General features: G+C 36.9%; 2 protein-coding genes across 2 annotated transcripts; one reads left to right on the top strand and one right to left on the bottom strand.

Annotated features, from left to right (window-relative positions):
• LOC105173294 (melanoma-associated antigen B2-like) lies at positions 1,550–3,912 on the top strand. The gene is made up of 4 exons (XM_020697672.1): positions 1,550–1,766; positions 2,039–2,144; positions 2,231–2,345; positions 2,715–3,912. Exons 1-4 carry the CDS (start codon positions 1,703–1,705, stop codon positions 2,751–2,753), a joined length of 324 nt encoding a protein of 107 aa, XP_020553331.1. The 5' UTR covers positions 1,550–1,702; the 3' UTR covers positions 2,754–3,912.
• LOC105173295 (melanoma-associated antigen 1) lies at positions 3,919–6,930 on the bottom strand. Its single transcript, XM_011094988.2, has 6 exons — positions 6,800–6,930; positions 6,436–6,694; positions 5,521–5,673; positions 5,141–5,246; positions 4,939–5,053; positions 3,919–4,001 (listed from the first exon to the last, which is right to left on the bottom strand). The coding sequence occupies exons 1-6, from the start codon at positions 6,845–6,847 to the stop codon at positions 3,963–3,965; spliced, it is 720 nt and encodes a 239-aa protein (XP_011093290.1). The 5' UTR covers positions 6,848–6,930; the 3' UTR covers positions 3,919–3,962.

Below are 22,490 nucleotides of genomic sequence, written 5' to 3' on the forward strand. Positions count from 1 at the left end.
AGGCTGGTCTTCACTACTTTCGGGCTCTCTCAAAATACCACGACACATGTTTATACTCTGGCTCGCCATCCTAGAGCGGCTACCCACAACTAACAAGCAATGGTTATCACACTTGGGAGGATGTGTCCTATGTAACAAGGACTATATAGAGACTCATTCACACTTATTTTTTCACTGCCAATATAGCCGACGTTGCCTAACTGCCGTCTGTCATGTGGTTCGTTTCCTATGGCCTAACAGGGAGTGGCAGATGGATATCCAATGGGCCACTTAGAAATGGAGGGGAAAGCACATCGTTAACATGGCTAATCGCGCTCTACTTGAATCATGTGTTTACCGCATTTGGAGGGAACGCAAAAGGAAACATGCCTTTCCTGATAATGCTTCTCAAACGTATGAGATGCCACTAGTCTACGTATGATATTCACTTATTCAATTATCAGAAATTAGGGCTCCTTATTCGCCGCATTATACAGAATGTCTGAGACGCTAGAAATCTTCTCTCGATTCGACATCTCAAACCATGTGAGTATGTGTTTTTTCTCCAATTAGTTTTTTTCTGTGTGTGAAAATTCAATTTCAATGTCTGTGTGAATGTATCTGTGCTAATATGTTTGTGGCACAGGAAAAGAAGAAACTGGTTGGGGAAATGATCCGCTATATCCTGTAGAAGACTGAGCAAAATTCAGGGTGTCCAGTAAGAAGGGAAGAATTGACTCAGTTGATTACTGGTAAAGGGTACAAACAGAGAAATTTGCCCGCTTTTGCAATCAATGAGGCCAAGTCCAAGCTCTGATCGATTTTTTGCTATGAAATGAAAGAACTTCAGCGGTCTCGGGCTTCTGTTTCAGTTAATCCAGGGTGTGCCTCGCAATCACAGCAATGTGAGTTTTTTTATTTGATTAAAGAATGTTTATGCAGACAAGTATTTTGTTGGATAGTGAGAATGCAATGGGATGTCGTATGATGCTTTAATTTGTTTATTTGCGAGCGAGGTCTTCAATTTTGTAGGGATTAAAAATATCAACTTTGGGCTTATAAATTTAACCAAATTTTATGTTATAAGTTTCATGTTATAAAATATGAGAGCTTCCTCTTTTGCGTGTTGGTGAAGTTTCTGACCTTTTTTTTTTTTTTTTTTGATAAAAGATTTACATTTTTTATATTTGGAGGTTAGAGGTGACCAAGAAAAATAATGAAATTTGGGGTGTGGGAAAAAGTCTGAGTAGCATATCTTTTTCTTAGTCCTTATTTGGGGAAAAGTAGGTTTTTCTTCTTGGAAGCATATTAAGCCTATTTTCTTTAATGTTGCTTTTACATCTGATGTATATTGTTTTTATTGATTTTAAATAGTTAGATTATTGTTATTGTCTCTGGTTTAAAAATTTAGCTTCTTGATGTAGTGGAATTGTCAAGTGGGCCAAGACTTTCTATGAATGAAATTGAAGGCTAATGTGGACATGCCTAGCGTCACATCTTTTTTCTTTCTGTGGGTCATTTGCTGCTAAAATCATGAGGGACTACTGCTCTCTTATTAAGAGCATCAAAATCAACTTCTACTTCTTAATAGACCTACATATGGTCCTTGATACTTATTAATTCCATTGATACAGCCGTGGCTAATGCAAAATCATATATACTCATTAGTCAACTACCAGCTGATATCTACGGAAAATTTGTGGAGGATAAAAGTTCATCATACATGTCGGGTTTTACTTTTGTTGTTATCGGCATTATTCGTCTTGGTGGAGGCAAGGTTACAGAAGGTGTCATTGTTCATTGAATCAGTTTTATATAGCAGTGATGCTTAATCATTATAGGACCTGAGAATTGTACGTTAGAGAATTTATTTATTAATCTGTTGGCTTATATTAACTTTAAGGAGAATGGTGTTCATCAAATTCAGATTGATTCTAGCTTCTCAAGTTTATCCTTTAAGCGTGCTTTTATTTTTGTATTGTATTCTTTTTCCAAGTCAATTTGTACTAAATTTTTGGCTTGACACATAAATCTCTTATCTTGTCTCCAAATCTTGAAGAAAGTCTTTGGTATCATCTAAGGCGGTTGGGATTGCATGAAAATGAGGAAAACCATCCGGATTTTGCAAACATGAAACTGGCATTAGAAGCACTTGTCCAGAAAAGGTGATTATTAGTATGTTTCCAGGGACTTCATTTAATTTAATTATTAAAATAATTGTTTTGTCTTATCTTGGCTTTGTGTAATGCAGATATCTTCAGAAAGAAAAACTCAGCAGCCCTGAAGGAAGTTCTCTATATTGTGAGCTTGCTGAGAGGGCTCTAGATGGAACGATTAATGACAGAATCAAACAATATGTATCCCAGGTATAGATTACTAAGTTTCTTATTCTATTGGGTGTCTGTTGGATCCTTTTTTCATCTGGCATTCAGTGTTTAGTTAAGACAGTGCAAAACTGGATCTCCCTTATAATTTCAAAGATACAAGTGTCAGTTGGAAGATGCAGTTTTGTATCATTGTTCAAAAAGAGAAAATATTCACCAAGTAGAGTTGCTAGTTGGTGAATATTGTTAATTTCCAATATCCTCTGGCATTGTTGCATCTAAACTCCACGATTTTGGCACCCTACACAGAAAATTAATACTAAATGCGTTACCCTCTTACTTCAATAGTTATCCAATTAATTTGTATTGACTGTCAACATTAGTGTTCTAATAATGCTCTTTTCGTTGCAGATTGTGCAAAAAGATGTCACCTCACTTGATGCTGATTAAATTTCTTCTTTTGGTGGGATTGTTTTTGTACAAGTTCACCTACCTAAAGAAGAGATCTTTTGTCTATATTCTCAAACCAATCCACAATTGCTCTGGCCATTTTTTTTGTGGGTGATGGCATATAGTACAATGTGACGAATGTTAGCCAGTTTCAGAAACTGTGTAGCTAATGAAGGATTTGTTTTGTTATTAATCACCTCAGGAGATTTTCAGTTAAATTGTTTATATGATGTAGCCGTTTGGAGTTGAAACTTGTTTATGCTTGATAGAACTGTAATTTTTTCACGAGGTTAAATTACTTGTTCTGTCTTTAGCAGGAAGACATTCCCTATCATCGACTCTGCTGATGGAACAAAAATATCACATGAATGATAGTGCCAAAATTGATGAGGAATTTTCCTTTAGGATGTTTCAACTAAAATGTGTAGATGTCTGTTGTCGTTTCGTCGGTAGCTCTAGTTCAGGCTCAAATGCTGCGAGGTGGAATGTATTGATCTTTTACATATCGGCAGAACTGGGAAGTTCTGTATAATTCAAATATTCTCTTATATGATTTCTGTGGTTGAGAAATATAAATTTATGCATATGATGAACCTAATTCATCGTTATTTCTTGTCATTCCTTTTTCATGATATTGCGGCATCATTATGGATAACATTAGAATGTCGACAAGGAATAGAAGAATGGAGTGATATTTCTTGGATTTCGTCTGTTTTTTTCCTGAGGATGGCGTCCTCTCAGGGGATTCTGGCTATTAAAAATGAGGTTGCAAGAGCAAATGATGCATGGCGTGTATCACTTACAAAAAGCTTAAGGAACTTGCACCATTGAGCTTAAAGGTTTTCTCAACATCTGTAAGACGTCCTTCCTCCGCAAACGATTACTGTGTGTGTGACTTGCGTTGATGCCTGTACAGATACAAGAAGGAAGGTTTCAAACTCTCGAGCAGTGCCTTATACATGAGTACAGAATGTCCGAACAAGCAATCTCCAGGTAGATAATCAGTGACTTCTGCGAGGAGATAAACAACAAAACAAATCCTTCATTAACTACAGAGAGTTTCTCCAACTGTTTGACATTCCTCACATCACATCACTTCCACCATATGCCATCACCCACAAAAAAATGGACAGAGCAATAGTCGACCGGTTTGAGAATATAGGGAGGTAGGTGAACTTGTACAAAAACAATCCACCCGAAATAAGAAATTTAATCAGCCTCCAGTGAGGTGACATCTTTTTGCACAATCTGCAAAGATAACAGGATTATTTAGAACATTAAAGTTGACAGTCAATACAACTTAACTGAGCAGCTATTGAAGTAAGACAGTAATTCATTTAGCCTAGGGTGTTCAAATGATGGAGTTTAGATGAAACAATGCCAGAGGGGATTGACAATGAACCAAAAATGTGTCATAGAAGGCTCAAACTTTGGCCACTGCCTATGAATTGGCTCAAATTATGCATTTTGGATTTAGTACTTAAATATATGAGATAATTACACTCCGTTCCCTGAAGTTTGGTGTAATTACATGTAAACCCCCTATGGTTTGAAAAATTACATCTAGCATCCCTGAGGTTTGCTTCTGTTTAACAAATAAGTTTCCCTGTTAGTCAAAAGTCACTGAATTTGTTGACATAACAAAAAATTTGAATGAAAATTGATATTTATCCTTGATTGACTTAAAATTGACTTATTGCAAGTCAAATTTTTTTCAGACTAAATTACCCTCGTAATTGTGAAGATCTATCTCCTCACATGTATTAACGCGTGAACACGTATGAGGGTAATTTGGTCATAAAAAATTTTATTTGGCATGTTATAAGTTACTAATAAATCAATCATTTTTTCTGAGTTTTTATTAATATCAATAAATTCAGTGAATTTTGACTAATGGAGGGATTTATTTGTTAGACGAAAGCAAACCTTAGGGGTGTTAGATGTAATTTCCCAAACTATAGGGAGTCTATGTGTAATTACACCAAACTTAGGGAAGTGTAATTATCCCTAAATATATTTTCTTGTTTAGGACTATGTCACCAAACTTCATCTTTCAACTGACACTTGCATCTTTGATTTGACAGAGTACATCAAGTTATGCACTGTCTTAAATAAAAATTGAGTGCCATATGAAAAAAAGATCCAACGGATACCCAGTAGAGTAAAAAAACGTAGTAATCTGTACCTGAGATACGTATTCTTTGATTCTGTCATTGATTGTTCCATCTAGAGCCCTCTCAGCAAGCTCATAATATACAGTGCTTCCTTCAGGGCCATTGACTTTTTCTTTCTGTAGATATCTGCATTACACAAAGCCAAGTTAAGACAAAACAATTATTTTTAATAACTTCATTCACTGAAGTCCCTAAGAATATTCTAATAATCACCTTTTCTGGACAAGTGCTTCTAATGCCAGTTTTGTGTTTGCAAAATCCGGATGGTTTTCCTCATTTTCATGCAATCCCAACCGCCTTAGGTGATGCCAAAGACTTTCTTCAAGATTTGGAGACAAGATAAGAGATTTATGTGTCAAGCCAACACTTTAGGACAAATGGACTTGGAAAAAGAATACAATACAAATAAAAGTACGCTTAATGGATAAACTTGAGAAGCTAAAATCAAACTGAATTTGATGAACATCATTTTCCTTAAAGTTAATATAAGCCAACAGATTAATGAATAAATTCTCTTACATGTATACAGTCCTGAGTTCCTATGATAATTAAGCATCATTACTATATAAAACTGATGTAGTGAACAACAGTACCTTCTGTAACTTTGCCTCCACCAAGATGGATAATGCCGATAACAACAAAAGTAAAACCCGTCATGTGTGATGAACTTGTATCCTCCACAAATTTTCTGTAGATATCAGCTGGTAGCTGACTGATGAGTATATATGATTTTGCATCAGCCACGGCTGTACCAATGAAATTAATAAGTATCTGGACTATATATAGGTCTATAAAGAACTAGAAGTTGATTACGATACTCTTATCAGAGTCATGGAAGCAGTAATCACTAATGATTAGCTACTTTTAGCAGCAAATGACCCAATGAAAGAAAAAAGATGTGACTTTAGGCATGCCCAGATGCCTTGAATTTCATTCATAAAAAGTCTTGGCGCATTTGACAATTCCAGTACGACAAGAAGCTAATTTTGGAACCAAAGACAATATAATAATCTGAGTATTTAAAATCAATTAAATCAAAGTAGAACATATGTAAAAGCAACACTACAGAAAACGGGCTTAATAGTTTTTCAGTCTACTGAAAACTAAAACTACTTCCTTTTTCCCCAAATAAGGACTAAAAAGAAGATAATTCCTGATGCTACGAAGACTTCCCCATACCCCAAATTTCATGAGTTTTCTTGGTCACCTCTGACCTCCAAATATAAACAATGTCAATCCTATATAAAACAGCGTGGTCTGAAACTTTACCAACAGTCCAAACAGGAATCTCTCAAGTTCTGCACGATGAAACTTACAACATAAAATTTGGTTAATTTTCATAAGCCCAAAGTTGATATTTTTAATCCCTACAAAATTGAAGGCCCCGCTCGCACATTTAAGAAGTACATAAATAAACAAAAGCATCAGACGACATCCCATTTCATTCTCACCGTCCCACAAACATACTTGTCTGCATAAACATTCTTTAATCATATGAAATAACTCACATTGCTGTGATCGCGAGGCACGCCCTGGATTAACTGAAACAGAAGGCCGAGACCGCTGAAGTTCTCTCAGTTCATACCCAAAAATCGATGAGAGCTTTGACTTGGCCTCATTGATTACATAAGCGGGCAAATTTCTCTGCTTGTACCCTTTACCAGTAATCAACTGAGTCAATTCTTCCCTTCTTATCGGACACCCTGAATTTTGCTCAGTCTTGAACAGGATGTAGCGGATCACTTCCCCAACCAGTTTCTCCTTTTCCTGTCCCACAAACACTTAGACACAGATACATTCACACAAAAACACTCTGAAATCGAATTTTCACACATAGACACGCGCTAATTTGGGGAAATAGCACATACTCACTTGCTCAGAAATGTCGCATTGAGAGAAGATTTCTGGCGTCTCGGACATTCTTTAGAAAGGGAGGAATAAGGAACCCTAATTTTGTGAAAATTGAATTGGGTGAATATGATCGGCAGACACGTGCGTCTCATACGTGCGAGAAGCTTTGGCGGGAAAGCTAACAAAACATCCCGCCATTTCAAGCTTTTATTAATTTATTCTTTTCCCCACGGGTTCGATGAGTTATTTATTTTTTTATTATTAAAAAAAAATATATTAATATAATTTTTTAAGATATGTTAATATTAATATGTCGAGTCGTGATTTAAAATTTGATTAAAAAATTAATTTTTTTTTAAAATGGCCAAGTTTTGTTTGCGAAACACGACTTGGTTCTTTTTTTATTTTTTTTAATTTTATTTAATTAATATTTGTTATAACTTAATAATATAAAATTAATTTTTTAATAATATATTAAAATTCAAAAAATTATAATATTAAAATTGTATTAATTTTAAAAATTTCAATTAAGTAGACAAATATAATAGTGTATATTTTTTTGTACAATTGAAAAAAATACAATGAATTATACAATTTTAAATATAGAAAATGTCCATCGGTTCCACAATTGAGCCTGTTGTGTTGGCGTCAAGGTCTTCTTATTTCCTCGCCCACATTTTGCACTGGCTCATTTTGCGCCTCATTTTCATTACCACCGAACCGACTAGATGTTGTTGCAGAACTAGATTCCACATTGTCACGATATGCACCAAATGATGAAAATGGAATTGGTGAAATATTGTATCCTTGTGGATATGATTGATTAATACCAAGACCAAGGTCAAGATGTATTTGTGAAGAATATTCTTGTGTTTGGTTTGACATATATGGAGTCAATTGAAATCAATAATCTTGAGGCGGTTGAGGCATGTAATAATTTTGAGGCAGTTGAAGCACGTAATAATCTTGAGGTGTATATATTGTAGAATGACCAGCTATATCCACTCTAATATTATGACGTTCAACTGAACCAGTAGATATTTGACTAGAACTTCTTCTTTGCCTATGGGATGTTGTGGGAGCATCATCGGATGGAGAAGCAATTTGTTGTGGCTGTTGGGTTATGACTTCCTTGATAATATGTAACCCATGTTCAAATTTATCCACCAATTGACTATATCCTTCAATATATAGTGGTCTAGATCGACATAAAGTTTCAAGGGCATTCACCTCATTTGCCTGAAAATTGTAGAAAAATAATGAGCCTTGTATTGTAAAAAAAAAATTTAAAATAAAGTATGTAATATTATATACCAACGTACCACAACTTGCAACATAGGTGCTTCTCCAGGTTGACAACCACTTTTCACATGTCTATCAGTAAATGACGACACGAAATTTCTTGTTATGTTGTAATACCATTACCAATAACCTCGTTCTGTTTCTCTTCTATTAGAAATGGGTGGCCTTTATACAACCGTATCATATCGTCTTTGCCATCTAGTGATATATTGTATGTGTTGCAGGTACTAATGTGTGCCCATGTGATTTTTACGGGAGATCTGATGGAGGCTCATATCTCGGGTATCCGTCGCTTCTGGAATATTTTGCCTTATTCCGAATTGGCGAAAAACCTGTTCGGGACGATGCATTTCAACTATTGCGTAGAATATCAATGGACATGATGACCTCCATAACTGAGGGTTCAAATCAGCGGCGTAAGCCATAATAACATCCGAGTCCATGTCATACGGCTGCCAGATAAACTGTAATAAATAAAAAGATGTAAATTAATACGCATTTAATTCACGGTATAAATATATGTACAATATTAAAAATAAGTTGCCTGATCTGCCTGCATCTCATCCAGTATTTATCTTATCACCCGGACAGTTCCCTATATTATTCGGGTGAACGTGCGCTGACAACTCCAAGTAGCACCATATGGTGCTGCTGAGAGCCAGCGATTATAGTCCACTTGGACTTGACTCATAAATAGTCGCTCCGCACCAAGTTCAGGGCAAAGTGGAGTAATCCGTGACCATGCCCAAATATGTACGAATAATACAAATATGTGTTATTAATTAATATTAATAGCAAAAAAATTGTGTAAGAGTTATTAAGTAAATTTTACCTGCAACAATTGCAGCGCGCCACCAATTGCTCCTTTGCCTTTTGTGCTGGCATTGCATAATTCACAATATAAAAAATATAAAAATGCCAGCACATCACTCCCCCAACTATAGTTCTTGGCTGTTTCTAAATCTTCTAATTTTGAAAGATATAGTAATGATACCAGGTTATCTGAGGAATTTGCATCATTCCCCCCAATAGAAGCAACGTACTGGACGACGACATTGTGGGGAGTGTTATGAGTGATATCGACGACCGCCAAATGAGATATAATTGCAGATGTTTGTAGTCTTGAACTCTTGAACGCATTTGTGTCCGGGCTAAAGCCTAAATAAGTAAAGCAATATTCTTGTCATTGTTGTGTTGTGCGGTCGATATCAACTCCAGTCACCGGCTCGCCATCTATTGGAAGTGCCCATATTATTTGAATATCTTGTAGGGTAATTGTGGCTTCCTTACACGAAAATAAAAAGTGTGCGTCTCCGATCGCCACCTCTGCACTAATGCAGTTATGAGATGCTGATTTAATTGAAGGCGCGCGCATCTGTAAACTCCATAAAATCCTATTTGATGTAGGATTTGTTGTACACATACGAAAAAATTATTTTGTTGAAAATGAGTCAAAAAGGTACCATTCGTATTGAAATGTCTATTTATCTTCTCGTATTGAAATTTTTGTGTATTTTGATGGTGAATTATCGAGCGATGGATGGTCTGTTACATATGATCAGACACCCATTGCGGCGATGAGGATCCCTCGTTCATACACCTACGATCAATTTCTATTAAAGATCTTTCAAAAAATTAGTGTTGATAGCTCCCAATATTCGTTAAAAGTGTCTGCAAAATATTTTTGCCAATACCTCGCTCGAATAAAGGAAACACTCATACAAATTAAAAATGACGATACGTTGTCATTTTTCATCGATCCTGCAGGTGGATTCCCACTCATGGACATTTACGTCGAAACTGTACAAATCCACCACGATGATACTCCACAATTTGGCAGAGATTGGGGAGCTTTCGACCAAAATATGACTCAACAGTGGAGAGATGATAACTCACAGATGAGTTAACAGTGGAGGGAATACATGGCATTATTATCAAGCCAAGGATTCCCTTCATCTTCTAACTTCGAAAATTTCACAGGTACATATAACACTAATTTTGGTGCAGGTACTTCTAACATCGGTTTTGGTGCAGGCACATCGAATTATGATACTAAGTGTTATACTCCCAATGTGGTGTCTATTACGCAAGGGCTCGATAATATTAAACTCAATTACATAGAGCCCACCCACTCACATACTCCCTCCATCTCCAATTTTATACCAAATGATGTTGAGGCAGAAGACACTGCCAAACATTTTGCACAAGACGATGCCGAGCCAGAAGACCCTTTTGCGGACACTTTGGCTTATGATTCAGAGGCTGCTTCTGAATCAGATGAAATGGATTACCCAATTCCACCGAAGGATGGACCACATGATGTTGACATAAATATTGTAGCTGAAAATTTTGCACAAGGTACGTCAACATCCTCTGAACCAGCTATGCCAGATCGAACTACTCAACAAATATTTTATCGCTCTATACCATTTTTCGAACAAATATTCCCAGAGGTACCAGTGGATTCCATTGATGTACCGAACATGAAATATGAAAAATTTTATGACAAGAACGAAGGCAGGTTTGATGTGGGAATGCTTTTTAAAAATGAAAAACCTTTAATCGAGGCGGTGAAAAATCACTCGATATGATATGCACGACTCGAGTATTGGGTAGCTGAGAGTTTGAAGGCCAAGTGGAAAGTTTTGTATAAGCATGGCAGCCCATGTATATATATATATGTATTTATATATGTATAAGCATACAAAATTATTCGACTGATTCATATTTATTTTTTTCCAGATATGTGGTGTAGATGGGAGCTGCGAGGGATTTTGAAACATAAAATTGGAGGATGGACAATACACACATGTATATTGAATCAAGTGTCCCTCGAACATGGTAATTTAGATAAAATTTTTGTTGCTTCTTTACTTTTAGGACAGGTGAAATGCAACCCGTCGTAAGGAATAAAACATGTCATCCAAACTGTGAAAGATCATACATGGTACGATATACCATACCAAAAGGCATGGTACAGTTTGAAGATGGCACATGAGATTGTTTACGGCACATGACAGAGCTTAGTTCAAAAGGTACCAAAATAGTTGGGACCTATTCAAGAATATAATCCAGGAACGATTGTTGAATGGCAGCACAAAGCTTGTGACCCATCAACCGGTGCATATGTGATAGGATACATCTTCTGGGCGTTCAAGCCCTGTATTGAAGGGTTCCAATACTGTCGTAAACTTATCAGTGTAGATAGGACCCATTTGTACATAAAGTACAAGCACAAAATGTTGATTGCTACTGCCATGGATGGAAATCAACAGGTACTCCCTCTTGCTTTTGCAATTGTCGATGAAGTATCATATTTATCTTGGAAGTGGTTTCTTAGACAATTAAGCAGACACATTATATGGGGGCGACGTGGTATCTGCCTTATTTCTAACCGCTATGCTGGTATCACCAAAGTTGTACATGAATGTCTGGATTTCGTGCCACCTAACGACGTGTACCGGCATTGCTTGAGGCATGTGTTCCAATTTCAACACTAAATACAAAATGTCATGTTAAATGATCTTTGTTGGAGAGCTGGCTCTGAATATTAGATTAGGAAATTCAATAGCATTATGGAAGAGATAAAGAGCCAGAACCTATCCGCGTTTCAGTATTTAGACAGGATCAACAAGGAAAATTGGACAACATCTCATGATGGTGGATGGCGATGCGGATTCTGACGACAAATATGTTAGAATGCATAAATGGAGTATTGAAAGGAGCTCGCCGCCTACCATTGAGAGCAATTGTTGAGATGACATTTCAGCGAAGTGTTCATTATTTCCGTGAGAGGTTAGCGAGAAGTTCTGTAATGTTGGCCAACAATTGATTGTTGACGGATTTGCACATAAGATGTTCACATGTTGGCATCAAAATTCTGTTGAGCATACCGTCACCAAATACCATCAGTTCCAACAGTCCACCTCGGTTATTACAAGACGTCACAGTGGACATGTAGTCAATACCCATGTTGTCAAAATTGCGAACCGAGAATATTCTTGCGGCAAGTGGACTCAATTTGGTATTCCTTGCAGTCACCCTCAAAAGGTATGCGCTGCATATATGATTAATGCTGCATCAATGGTGAAGGATTATTACGATATAATGACTTATAAAAATACATATTCTAAGTCATTTGAACCTCTACATTTTAAAGATTATTGGGATGTATCGGGATTTGAGTTGGTCCTCGGTACTATTATTCGCATCTCTTCACTATCTGGTCGAAATCAAACAACACGTATTCACAACGAGATGGATTGGGCGCAAACGCATGCAAGGCAATAAGCCAACAAAAAAATTCTTCAACACAATCAGATGTGCCCGTACCGGGTTGCCATTAATAATTGTATATTTAATTATATTTTTTACAATTATACAAAAATATACACTATTACATTTATACACTTAATTGTAATTTTTTAAATTAATAAAATTTTAATTTTATGGTTTTTTGGACTTTAATATGAAAACTAATTATATATAATTAAATTATACAAAATTATTTAAACAAGAAAAAAAAGGAAAAATAGCCAAGTCGTGACCTTAAATCACTATTTGGTCATATTTATTAAAAAAAATAACTTTTAATGTCTAGTCGTGATTTTAAATCACGACTCGACATATTAATATTAGTATAATAAAAAAAATTATATTAATATAATTTTTTTTAAATAATAAAAAAAATAAATAAGCCTGGGTTCAATGCGGTTCAATTAGGTACAAGACCAAAAGCTACGACTATAAATAATTGAGTTGGAGGAACTTATTATTATTTGAACTTAATTGAATTATCGTCTGAAAATTTACGTTTGGACTTAATCTAATCAATAATCAAATTGAATTTAAAGGAATTTTAGTTAAATTGTATCCAAGTCAAGCTCTAATAGTTAAATATTTAAAAGGGGAGATTGTAAAATATATTCTTGTGCATAAAAATAGGCTGGTCAAAGAGACTCAAGTGGTTCAAAAAGAAGAAAGAAACGAGAGGTGCATAACGCACCAAGAAGGCCCAAGGTAGGAAAGGCTTGTAACATCCTAAGAGATCCAAAGGGACCTGACAGACAACCTTGGTGGGTGTCCCTCAATGAACAGATTGGCAAAGCGAGGCCCAATAGGCCCTCGGGGACATGTGGTTCCCTTAGAGAAAAGAATTCCAAACCCTAACAAACTCAAACAACTTTCCATGAATCTGGGGGGTATCCCACAACTACCCCTCAAATCCAAAAGGGATCAACAAGCACCAAATCTGAGAGTGATCAATCTATTCAACACCTTTGAGGCCAAAATTCCCCTAAAATCTAGGACCTTCTCTAACAATCTTGTTGTTTCATATAAATAGGGACATCCCCCAATGGGAGTTGTGGAGGTAAGGTCAAAAGAAGTATGATCATAAGAAGAATTGACCTTAATACATTCAATAGCATATGATCAAATCTACATAATCATATTCACACGACCAGAAGAACCTCCTCCAGAAAGGAAACGGCAAGAGGGACACTCGTCTCATCTTTTTTACTACTATATTAGCTTAAAACAACCTTGAAATTCGTACTTACAGCTTTGATTCCATATCAATCTCTCTTGTACGCCCAAACTCAAGCAATAACATTCTCTTCTTTACTTATTTCACCATTTTTACCTTCTAGTACTTGTTTCACCACTTTCCACTTCAAGTGGGCCGAGCACCTACCATTATTCATTAGATATGTGTGTTTTTTTTAACGCATCAAGCATGGAATTTCTCCTTAATTTTATTGCAAAAAAAAACTCCTGTATAATTAAAATATAACATAAAAGCCCCTCCCATTAGTTTGTGTTTGACACACGAGTATTGTGCAAATGGCTTCATTTTTTTGTCCCTTTTAGGAATCCTTCATGTGTGTAAATGTTCATTTTGCCCTTTTTTCTTTGAAAATTTAAATACATTTCAAACTATATATTATTAATTAATTTAAATTATTATTTAATCTAAATACATCTTAATAAATTATATTAATTTATGTAATATGATGCAACCAAAAAATGTGGTGCTCGACCCTCTTGGAGTGCAAAGTGGTGAAATAAATGCTAAAAAAATGTGAAAATGAGTGGAAAAAAGAGCGTTACTGCTCGATTTTTGTGTACAAGAGAGACATTGATATTGAATCAAAGCTTTAAGTACGAAATTACTATGTCCAGTAAAGCTAAAGTGGTAGCATAAAGTGAAACTTGTATTATGAGGGCTTAAAGTGAAAAATCTTGTCAAAACATATGAACATGTCCCCTCCCCACATGGGGAACTCTCTATTTGCAGGAAACCACAAGTTAGTTGGAGGAGAGAATCCCCTATGAACTCAAGGGGCAGCTGGAGGATCCACCTCAGATTTGGAGGGGGGGGGATGGGGGTTGTCAGAATCTGTTGTGTATGTTCTAGGGGGTGGTATGCCTTCTCGGATTTTTGAGTAGGTCGTTGAGGAGACTTCTCCGAGCTGGATTCCAAGCTTTTAGGGTTTATAGTACTTCTCTCTTGGGATTTTACGTGTCCTTGAGGGCCTGTTGGTCCTTATCGGATCTGTGAGGAAGGCTTACATAGATCATGTGTGGATGCTACCTAAGTCCCCCGTGGATGCCATATGAGAGGACCTTTGATTTTAGCTGGGTATTTCAAGTCCCTAAGCTTCCTTGGGGTCTATTAGACCTTCTTGGATCAGAACCCTATTCGATTCGGGCTGACTGAACTTCTTTTGGCCAATCTACTTTTAGGAGGCGCCTGCCGGTCTCTTGGGCCTTATGGGGCTCTCTCCCTAACTAGGCTCCTTGGGGAGGCACCATGGGCCTTGCATTTTTTTCTTCTTTTTGGGTCGCTTGGTCTCTTTAGGTAAATCTATTTTTGTGCATATCATTCATCTACGTCTTAGAGAGACTGGCTCGAAGAGGGTTCCATTTTTTGTTTTGAATTCTTGCAAAGAATGTTAGTAACATTAGCATACTTAGAAAAAGAAAAGCTTATTTCGTGCTTGTACAGAGTAAGGCCTTTATTAAAGTGCCTCCAAGGAGGACGTTGATGTGCCTTTACAAAAGAGGGCTTAACGGGTGTCTTTTGTGCCTACTCCGGTGTAAGGATTTATTTTTCTTCAAGAGAATGATAATAATAAAGGTGTGTATATTATGAATAGGTTTTACATGGAGCAAGATTATTGTGCCTCATTGGAAGAGGGCTATTTGAGGGGGTTTACTTGGAGCAGGACTTAGGGCCTCGCCAGAGGAAGGATAAGGTATCCTCCTAAACCAGGGCTTAGGTGTTTCCATGGAGGAGGCTCAGGTGCTTGCATGGAATAGAGCTTACAAGCCCCCTTGAGAAAGAACTAAATGCCTGCCCAAAGAAGTGTTGTGGTGCATCCACAGAGGAGGGCTGGTGTGCCTATTTGGAAAATTTTTTTCCTGAGAGGGTACTGCCCAAGGGCAAGGTTTTATTATAAGAAGGTATCTATGTCGGGTAGGGTCTTGTCCTCTTGTCCTTGCATTTTTCACCAAGGACTTCATTCTTGTATTCCTTAGTCTCCTCCAAATTTATGTATTATTCAACTCGGGCGAGGAGATTGTAAAAATAGGGAGGGGGCTTCTTATTTAAGGACTTGAAGAAGTCCTTATCTTGTAATCCCTATGAAAAAACACAAATTAATACATCAGATGTAGTAGTGGAGACCTCTAGGGCTACTAAGTTAAAACGTTGAAAATACTCACTTAGTGATTCTCCTTCTTTCTGTTGTAGGAAAAAAAGGCTCATGTTTGTCTTTTGAGGATGTTTACTGCTAGAAAATTGGTGGAGAAAGAGAGAGTGAAATTCTCCAAAGAATCAGGTTCATCCCTAATTGGTCGAAATACTGTTGGGCCGACCGCGTGAAGGTGGTTATGAACACACAAAACTTGACCCTAATAGTATAATAGTGGAGAAGAGCAACATTCTCAAAACATGAACAGTGACCTTGAGGATTCGTGGTTCCGTCTTATTCCGACAAATTGGGATCCTTCTAGTTGAGGGGAAGTTCATCTATTAGTATTTGTTCATTGAAGGGGGTGCCATTGTGACCTCGTCGGGAGACCCCAAAGACATGCCTCTACAAATCTAAGAGTTCCTACTGAAGCTTATCAATGTGCACCTTCTAGTCCTTAAAGATACTTTCTTGTGAGGTAAGGTGCTCCCTCCTTCATCTCGATGGGACGTCATGTCACAAGGTCCCCTACACATTAAAACTTGGATTGGTAGAGACATCAACATTAGGTAATGACAATAGTGGGGCCGCTAAGCAGGGCCCTGAACGGAGGTAGTAATCATTCGTTGGAGGTCCTCCAATGTGAGGGGGACCATCCTCCCAGAGAAAATATCTGAGGAGGTGTTAACTCTGGTGTTGGTAGCTTCCATTGTTCTCACATCTTAGTTTTGTGTTTCCACATACAACGGAAATGATGCATAAATGCTAGGAAATAAACATGAAAGTGAATGAAAAGAAGAGTGTTATTGCTCGATTTTTGTGTACAAGAGAGAGATTGATATTGAATCAAAGCTCAAAGTACGAATTGTAATGCTCCTTTAAGCTTAAGTGGTAGCATAAAGGTGAAACATGTAGTATGAGCACTCAAAGTGAAAAACCATGTCAAAACATATGAACGTGTCCACTCTCCCGCTTGGAGAGCTCTCTATCTATAGATAACCACAAATTGGTTGGAGATATTATGAATTTGGGGCAGCATGACCTCAAAGTTGTTAGATAATGTTGAATCCCCCTCAGATTCGAGTGGCAGTTGGAGGACCCCATGTGAGAGGACCTTTGACTTTCGTTGGGGGGTTCAAGTCCCTGAGCTTCATTGAGGGTTTATGATGCCTTCTTGGATCAGGGCCCTGTCGAATTTGGGCTAATTGGACCTTCTTTAGCCAATCTATTTTCTAGGGGTGCCTGTCGGGTCCCCTTCAACCTCCTGAGCCTTATGGCCCCTCTCCTAAACTAAGCCCCATGGGGGGCATCATGAGCCTTGCATTTCTTTCCTCATTTTGGACTACTTTGGCCTCTTTGAGCCACCCTATTTTTATGTACATCAGAATATATTAATTAAATATAAAATACTAAAAAGTATATAAAATTTTTAAAAATTAATAATTAAAATTTAAAAATCACAATGCAAAAAAATAATAAACTCAAAACTTTTTAAATCTAAGTATTCATATAAATAAAAATAGAACTTAATTGTATATTATTAGGTAATTAAATTATTATTTAGTATAATTATGTTCCAATAAATTATATTTATTCATATAATATATAAATACCAAAAAGTTATATCAAAATTTTAAATTATATTATTTAATATAAATAGTATTGACTTTAAACTTACCATTACATATGTTAATAAATATTTATTATATATAAATTTTAAAAAACTTCATAAATTTTCCTTAATTTTTTTAAAAAATGTAAAATAATTTTTTTTGCTCCTTTTAGTTTTTCCCCGCCAACCACCACTGATGGCCATCACATGTTGACACTATTGTCACCCATAGCCCTAGATTTGGACGACATCGTCCTAAATGTCGTCTTGATGAGTGGACGACGACAAACGACATTGCGTCGCCCCTTTTTGAAGGGGCAATGGCTTCTGTAGGGGCAACAACACACTAAGTGATGGAGAAGTCGTCCAGATTTTGGACTGCGAAGGCAGCACAGCCCATACAGGAGACGACCATCACCACTTTTGCATAATGTATATATATATATATATATCGTGTTATATATGTATAGTTTATATATAATTGTATACATATAGTTTTAGATTAGTTGAAATCTGGACCATTCATTTTTTTAACTTTTGAAGATCAAGGGCTGTAATAACAAGGATATAACAGGTAATTGAGTAAACAATTCAACGCTGTTAATCCCAAGTGATGGAAGGGGATGTCTATTTCTTTAACACATGGGGATTTTAGTTGAATTTTTCAAACACAGAGGGGATTTTATGCTATTTATCCTATAAGTTATTTAAGTTCCTCTTTTACAATCAATGGGGAACGCTTGGCAACATCATTATCAATGTTACCAATTGGTATTGTTTTAATGCATACCGAGTTCCAAGCATACCACTAGGGCCAAAGGATCTTCATAAAAATTCTAATATTGACGAGGGACTAATCTCCAAAACAGATGTTAATACTCTGATACTTAAGTTAATAATAGTTTGCTGGATAAATAAAGGGAAAATTTAGAATAATGTGAGAATAATGGTTGAATATGATGATGGAGTGATAAAATTTGTGTGCAGTGCAAAAAAAGTAGCTAGAAACAGAAAGTAGATAAGAGTGAGAGTATGAGATATTGTGTTATCAAATGTTTGCACAATTTATAGGTTGTCACACAGTAAGATCTGAGCCATAGTTAGGGCAAATGATACATGTTGGAAAACTGCACATGTTAGCTAAATAAGAAAAATATCAATTTGTGATTTGGACATACCTAGAAAGAGTTATGACCATTTGAAGGGTCTTGCCAGTTCAATCTGAGAATTTGAGAATCGGTTGACCTGCTGCTTGAAGAGTTGATTTCAGTTGGAATACTTGAAATTAGTTGGAGATTTTTAGTATGACATGTTATGGGATATCAACAACCTGTAAGACATGTCATTCCTACTATAGACTGACTTACCTTACTAGATTGGGCTTGTTTAGAGCATACTATGAGCTTAGTACTTATTCTCATGGACCAATAGGTACTGACCTGTTGGGCTGCTCATCACTTCCTTAACTTTGGGAGAGAAAAACTTATTTGAGAGGGCATCATTCCCCCCCCCCCCCTCTTCCCCCCCCCCCCCAGGAGTGATAGATTTTGTGTTGGACTGTTGGAGTAGGAAGAAATAGTCCTTAAAAACAAAAGATTTTTTTGTATGTGGTCATCTAGCAGGGAAAATCCTTCAGAGCTGTTTGGGCTTTCACCTTGTTGTGCTGTCGAAGGAGAGTCCTATTGGCCAAAGATAGCTTGGATGTTATTCGGATTTGGGGGGGATTCGGGTATATTTGCAAAAAATTAAATAATAATTGTTAATTATATTAGGAAAAGGTAGACCTATCAGTGGGCAAGAGCTATACACCCTTTGATTAGCCAACATTATCTAGAGGGGAGAGAGTGCTAAAGCCCTACGTTGGTAAGACTTCCTTCTAGGTTTTGTTTTTTAAGGGACGGAAACCCTCCTTCATGACCAATCCCTCTTTCTAAATTTTCCTCCTGGGTAACTGATAATAAAAGAAGAGGACCAGGTGATTCTAATCCAATTAAGGCCGGTGTCAAATCTGCAATAGTAATTTTGTTTACGAGATAAAAATTGTGCCTTGCTAATAGAGCAATGCTAACTAAGAAGGAAACAAATCATCTTTAGGTGGAAAAGTATCAACATAGCTTGCTTAGCGAGACATCAATAAGGTAGAAGGTAAAACATCTTGCTGATAGAGCCAAATAATCTTTATTGTGCCAAGGCTTGTTAAGAAGGTCAGGTAGAATAGAGCGGGTTAAATCCTGAAATATGTATTGTTCTTTACAAGTCAGAGGGGCACAGACTATCTTGCAGGAGGAAGGATGAAAGGGAGACCCTGCAAAGGTTTTCTATTCAGATAAGTAAAATAATAAGTCGATACCTATCAGCAGTGTGGGTTAGGACCTGCTGACTAATGATTATTGTGCATATGTCTTCCTACTACAAGCTAAAGCATGATTGATTGTGAGCCACTTATTTCGTAAAACAAGTTAAGTAATAATAAGAAGGTCATTAATGTTGGTCTTATTCTCATGAGGTAGATAAAACATGTCGTGATAAGGAACTAATGCTCTTTATAAGTCCGGATAGGAAATCTCCGAAAAAATGATACGGGGTGCTGCTGCTGAAGCAAAGGAGCATATATGTGCTCTAAATGCTTGTGTTATTTGTAGTTTCCTAACTAGTAATAGTCGTCTGCCAAGTGCTGATTGTTCTGAGTTAGGCACCTGCTGAAAATCATTTATTGAGTAGGACTGGGTGTAACCTACTTATTAAGTGAAATGGAGAGCAATTTTCTATAAGCCAACGATCCTGCAAATGACTTGGGCGAAGCATAGTCTGTTTTGAGCCACTTATTTTGATATGGTCATCTTCCAGACAAGAAGAGACGAATATGACCTACTGTGTTAGAGTAAAGAGTGAACTGTGAATAAGCAATGAAAGACCAGCCTGCTGTGAGCAAGCTACTTTTGTAAGGAAGGTGAAAGATGCCTAGCTATTGATATAGTTACTTTTGTAAGGCCTATTTATCGCAACTAATATTGAGGGTAGGTTAAGACCTACTGATGATGACATGTAGGACTTGCTGAAGGTTGGCTATTTAGTAGGAAAGGTTAATACCTACTAATAAATCTGGAGAGCATACCTTAATGCAAATTAGTTGTTCAGCAAAGAGGGATGCAACCGGATAATGAGCAGTGTAAGATGTAACCTGTTGGGAGCCAGTTAATTGATGGGGCAAGTTATGACCTGCTGATGGAGAAATACACAATGCGACCTACCATGGGTCGATTTGTTCATCGGAATAGGGCGGGATGTGCTGATAAGTAGTGCCATAGAAGATAGGCCAAGTATTGGCATGTGAGAGCTAGGTGTAACTAGGCGCGGCCTACCATATGCTAATTATTCCATAGATAAGGTTAAGACATGTTGATAAATAGTGCAAGGTATGGCTTGCTCGTAGGTTTAATCCCTGGTAAGGCAGGTCAAGACCTACTAATATAGTAATGAGAAACACTTCTGGCTGTGAGATGATTACTCAACGGAGCAGGGTGCGAACTATTAATGAGTAATGTAATATGCGGCATGATAGGGAACAGATTATGTAGTAGATCAGGCTAACACGCTAAGTGATAAGTGGTTTGGAGATGTTTCCTGACTGTTGACCAGAGCAAGGCGTGATGAGCCTCCTAATTACCAAAGTAAGGTGAAACATTCTATTCGATAGAGCAAGGTATGACCTACTTTGAGCCACTTATTCCATAGAGCAGGCTAAGTCCTGCTGATGAGCAATTCAAGACTTAGCTTGCTCAGGGCCTTTTATTAGAACAATAGGTTAGAACCTGCAGATAAAATAGTATCATCTGGAATTGACCTAATTATCCAATAAGGTAGGTTGTCACCTGCTGATAAACATTGTAAGGAGCAACTGCTATAGGCCACTTATTTACTAAAATACGGATTAGGACTTGCAGATAAATGACAAATATGAGTAGTATCCATGCATAGTAGGGCCTAGTTAGTAGTAAGGCTTATTAAAGCACTTAGGTCAGTGAAGAAGTAAGGCATGTCGGGCCCTTAGGCCAGCAAGATAGCAAGTTGTACAGTAACTCAAGGAGGCTTACCAAGGCTCGCAACCAACAAAAAAGTAAGTTTGCGTCCACTGGGGGTAGCTTACCAGGACGCAAACTTATATATCAACTAAGCTGTCAGAATCCACAAATATATGTTGAACAATATAATTAGCAAGAGTAATAGAAATGACAACTATATCATTATGAGGTAATTGAATTACCTGCATATGAGCAGGTTTAAAGTAGATCATGGAATCCCTTGCTGGTGCTTTTGAAAGGATCGGGTCCGACCCAAAAATGCGACAAATACATAAAATAAAAGCGATTAAACAATTTAACTAGATCCTAGGGGTGTAGCCTTTCAGTGGTAAAATGCAGAAACATGCGTTTACTAAAGTGGCTATGTAATAAATGAAAAGATACATAAACCGAACCACGAAATTATACCTTCTCGTTTTCGTGTTCTGATCTGCAATACGCGTCGTTTCCTATCGCCGAATTTGACTGTCCACTAGAGGATTCAACATAGAACTTCTTTGAAGATAATTCACACCACACCATGAAAATAGTATCTAATCCCACTGCTAGATGGAACTAGATCCATGAAGAAACAAATTTGAATCAACGCTATTAGTGTATCCTGATTTCTCTTGTTTCTCACTTGAATCTACTTCAAGGAAAACAATAGATTATGGAGAGAAAGGGAATCAGATTTTCACTTTCACACAAAGTGTTTGGCCATGCGTATGTTATGTCGTTGGAGAGAAAATTACACTTTCACACAAAAGTGTGTATTGCAAAAATTGTGGAGAGAGTTGTTTTTCTGTGAGATATATACACAATGTCTACAGAATATATTTCACAATACAATTGCACTCAACTTCTCCAATTCTAGAAATTTCACTCCAAGTGCAATTCTTCAAGGTGGCCCAAGAGACCCAATCGATCACTAACTCTCCACATTTGACTTGGTCTTCAAATTAGCAATGGACCAGGCTTGTTTAATTTATTTTGTTAGATATGCATTCATATTTGATAGAGTTTTGTAGTCTTTCAAA

The sequence above is a fragment of the Sesamum indicum genome, linkage group LG11 (genome assembly GCF_000512975.1).
Source record: "Sesamum indicum cultivar Zhongzhi No. 13 linkage group LG11, S_indicum_v1.0, whole genome shotgun sequence".
Lineage (NCBI taxonomy): Eukaryota > Viridiplantae > Streptophyta > Magnoliopsida > Lamiales > Pedaliaceae > Sesamum > Sesamum indicum.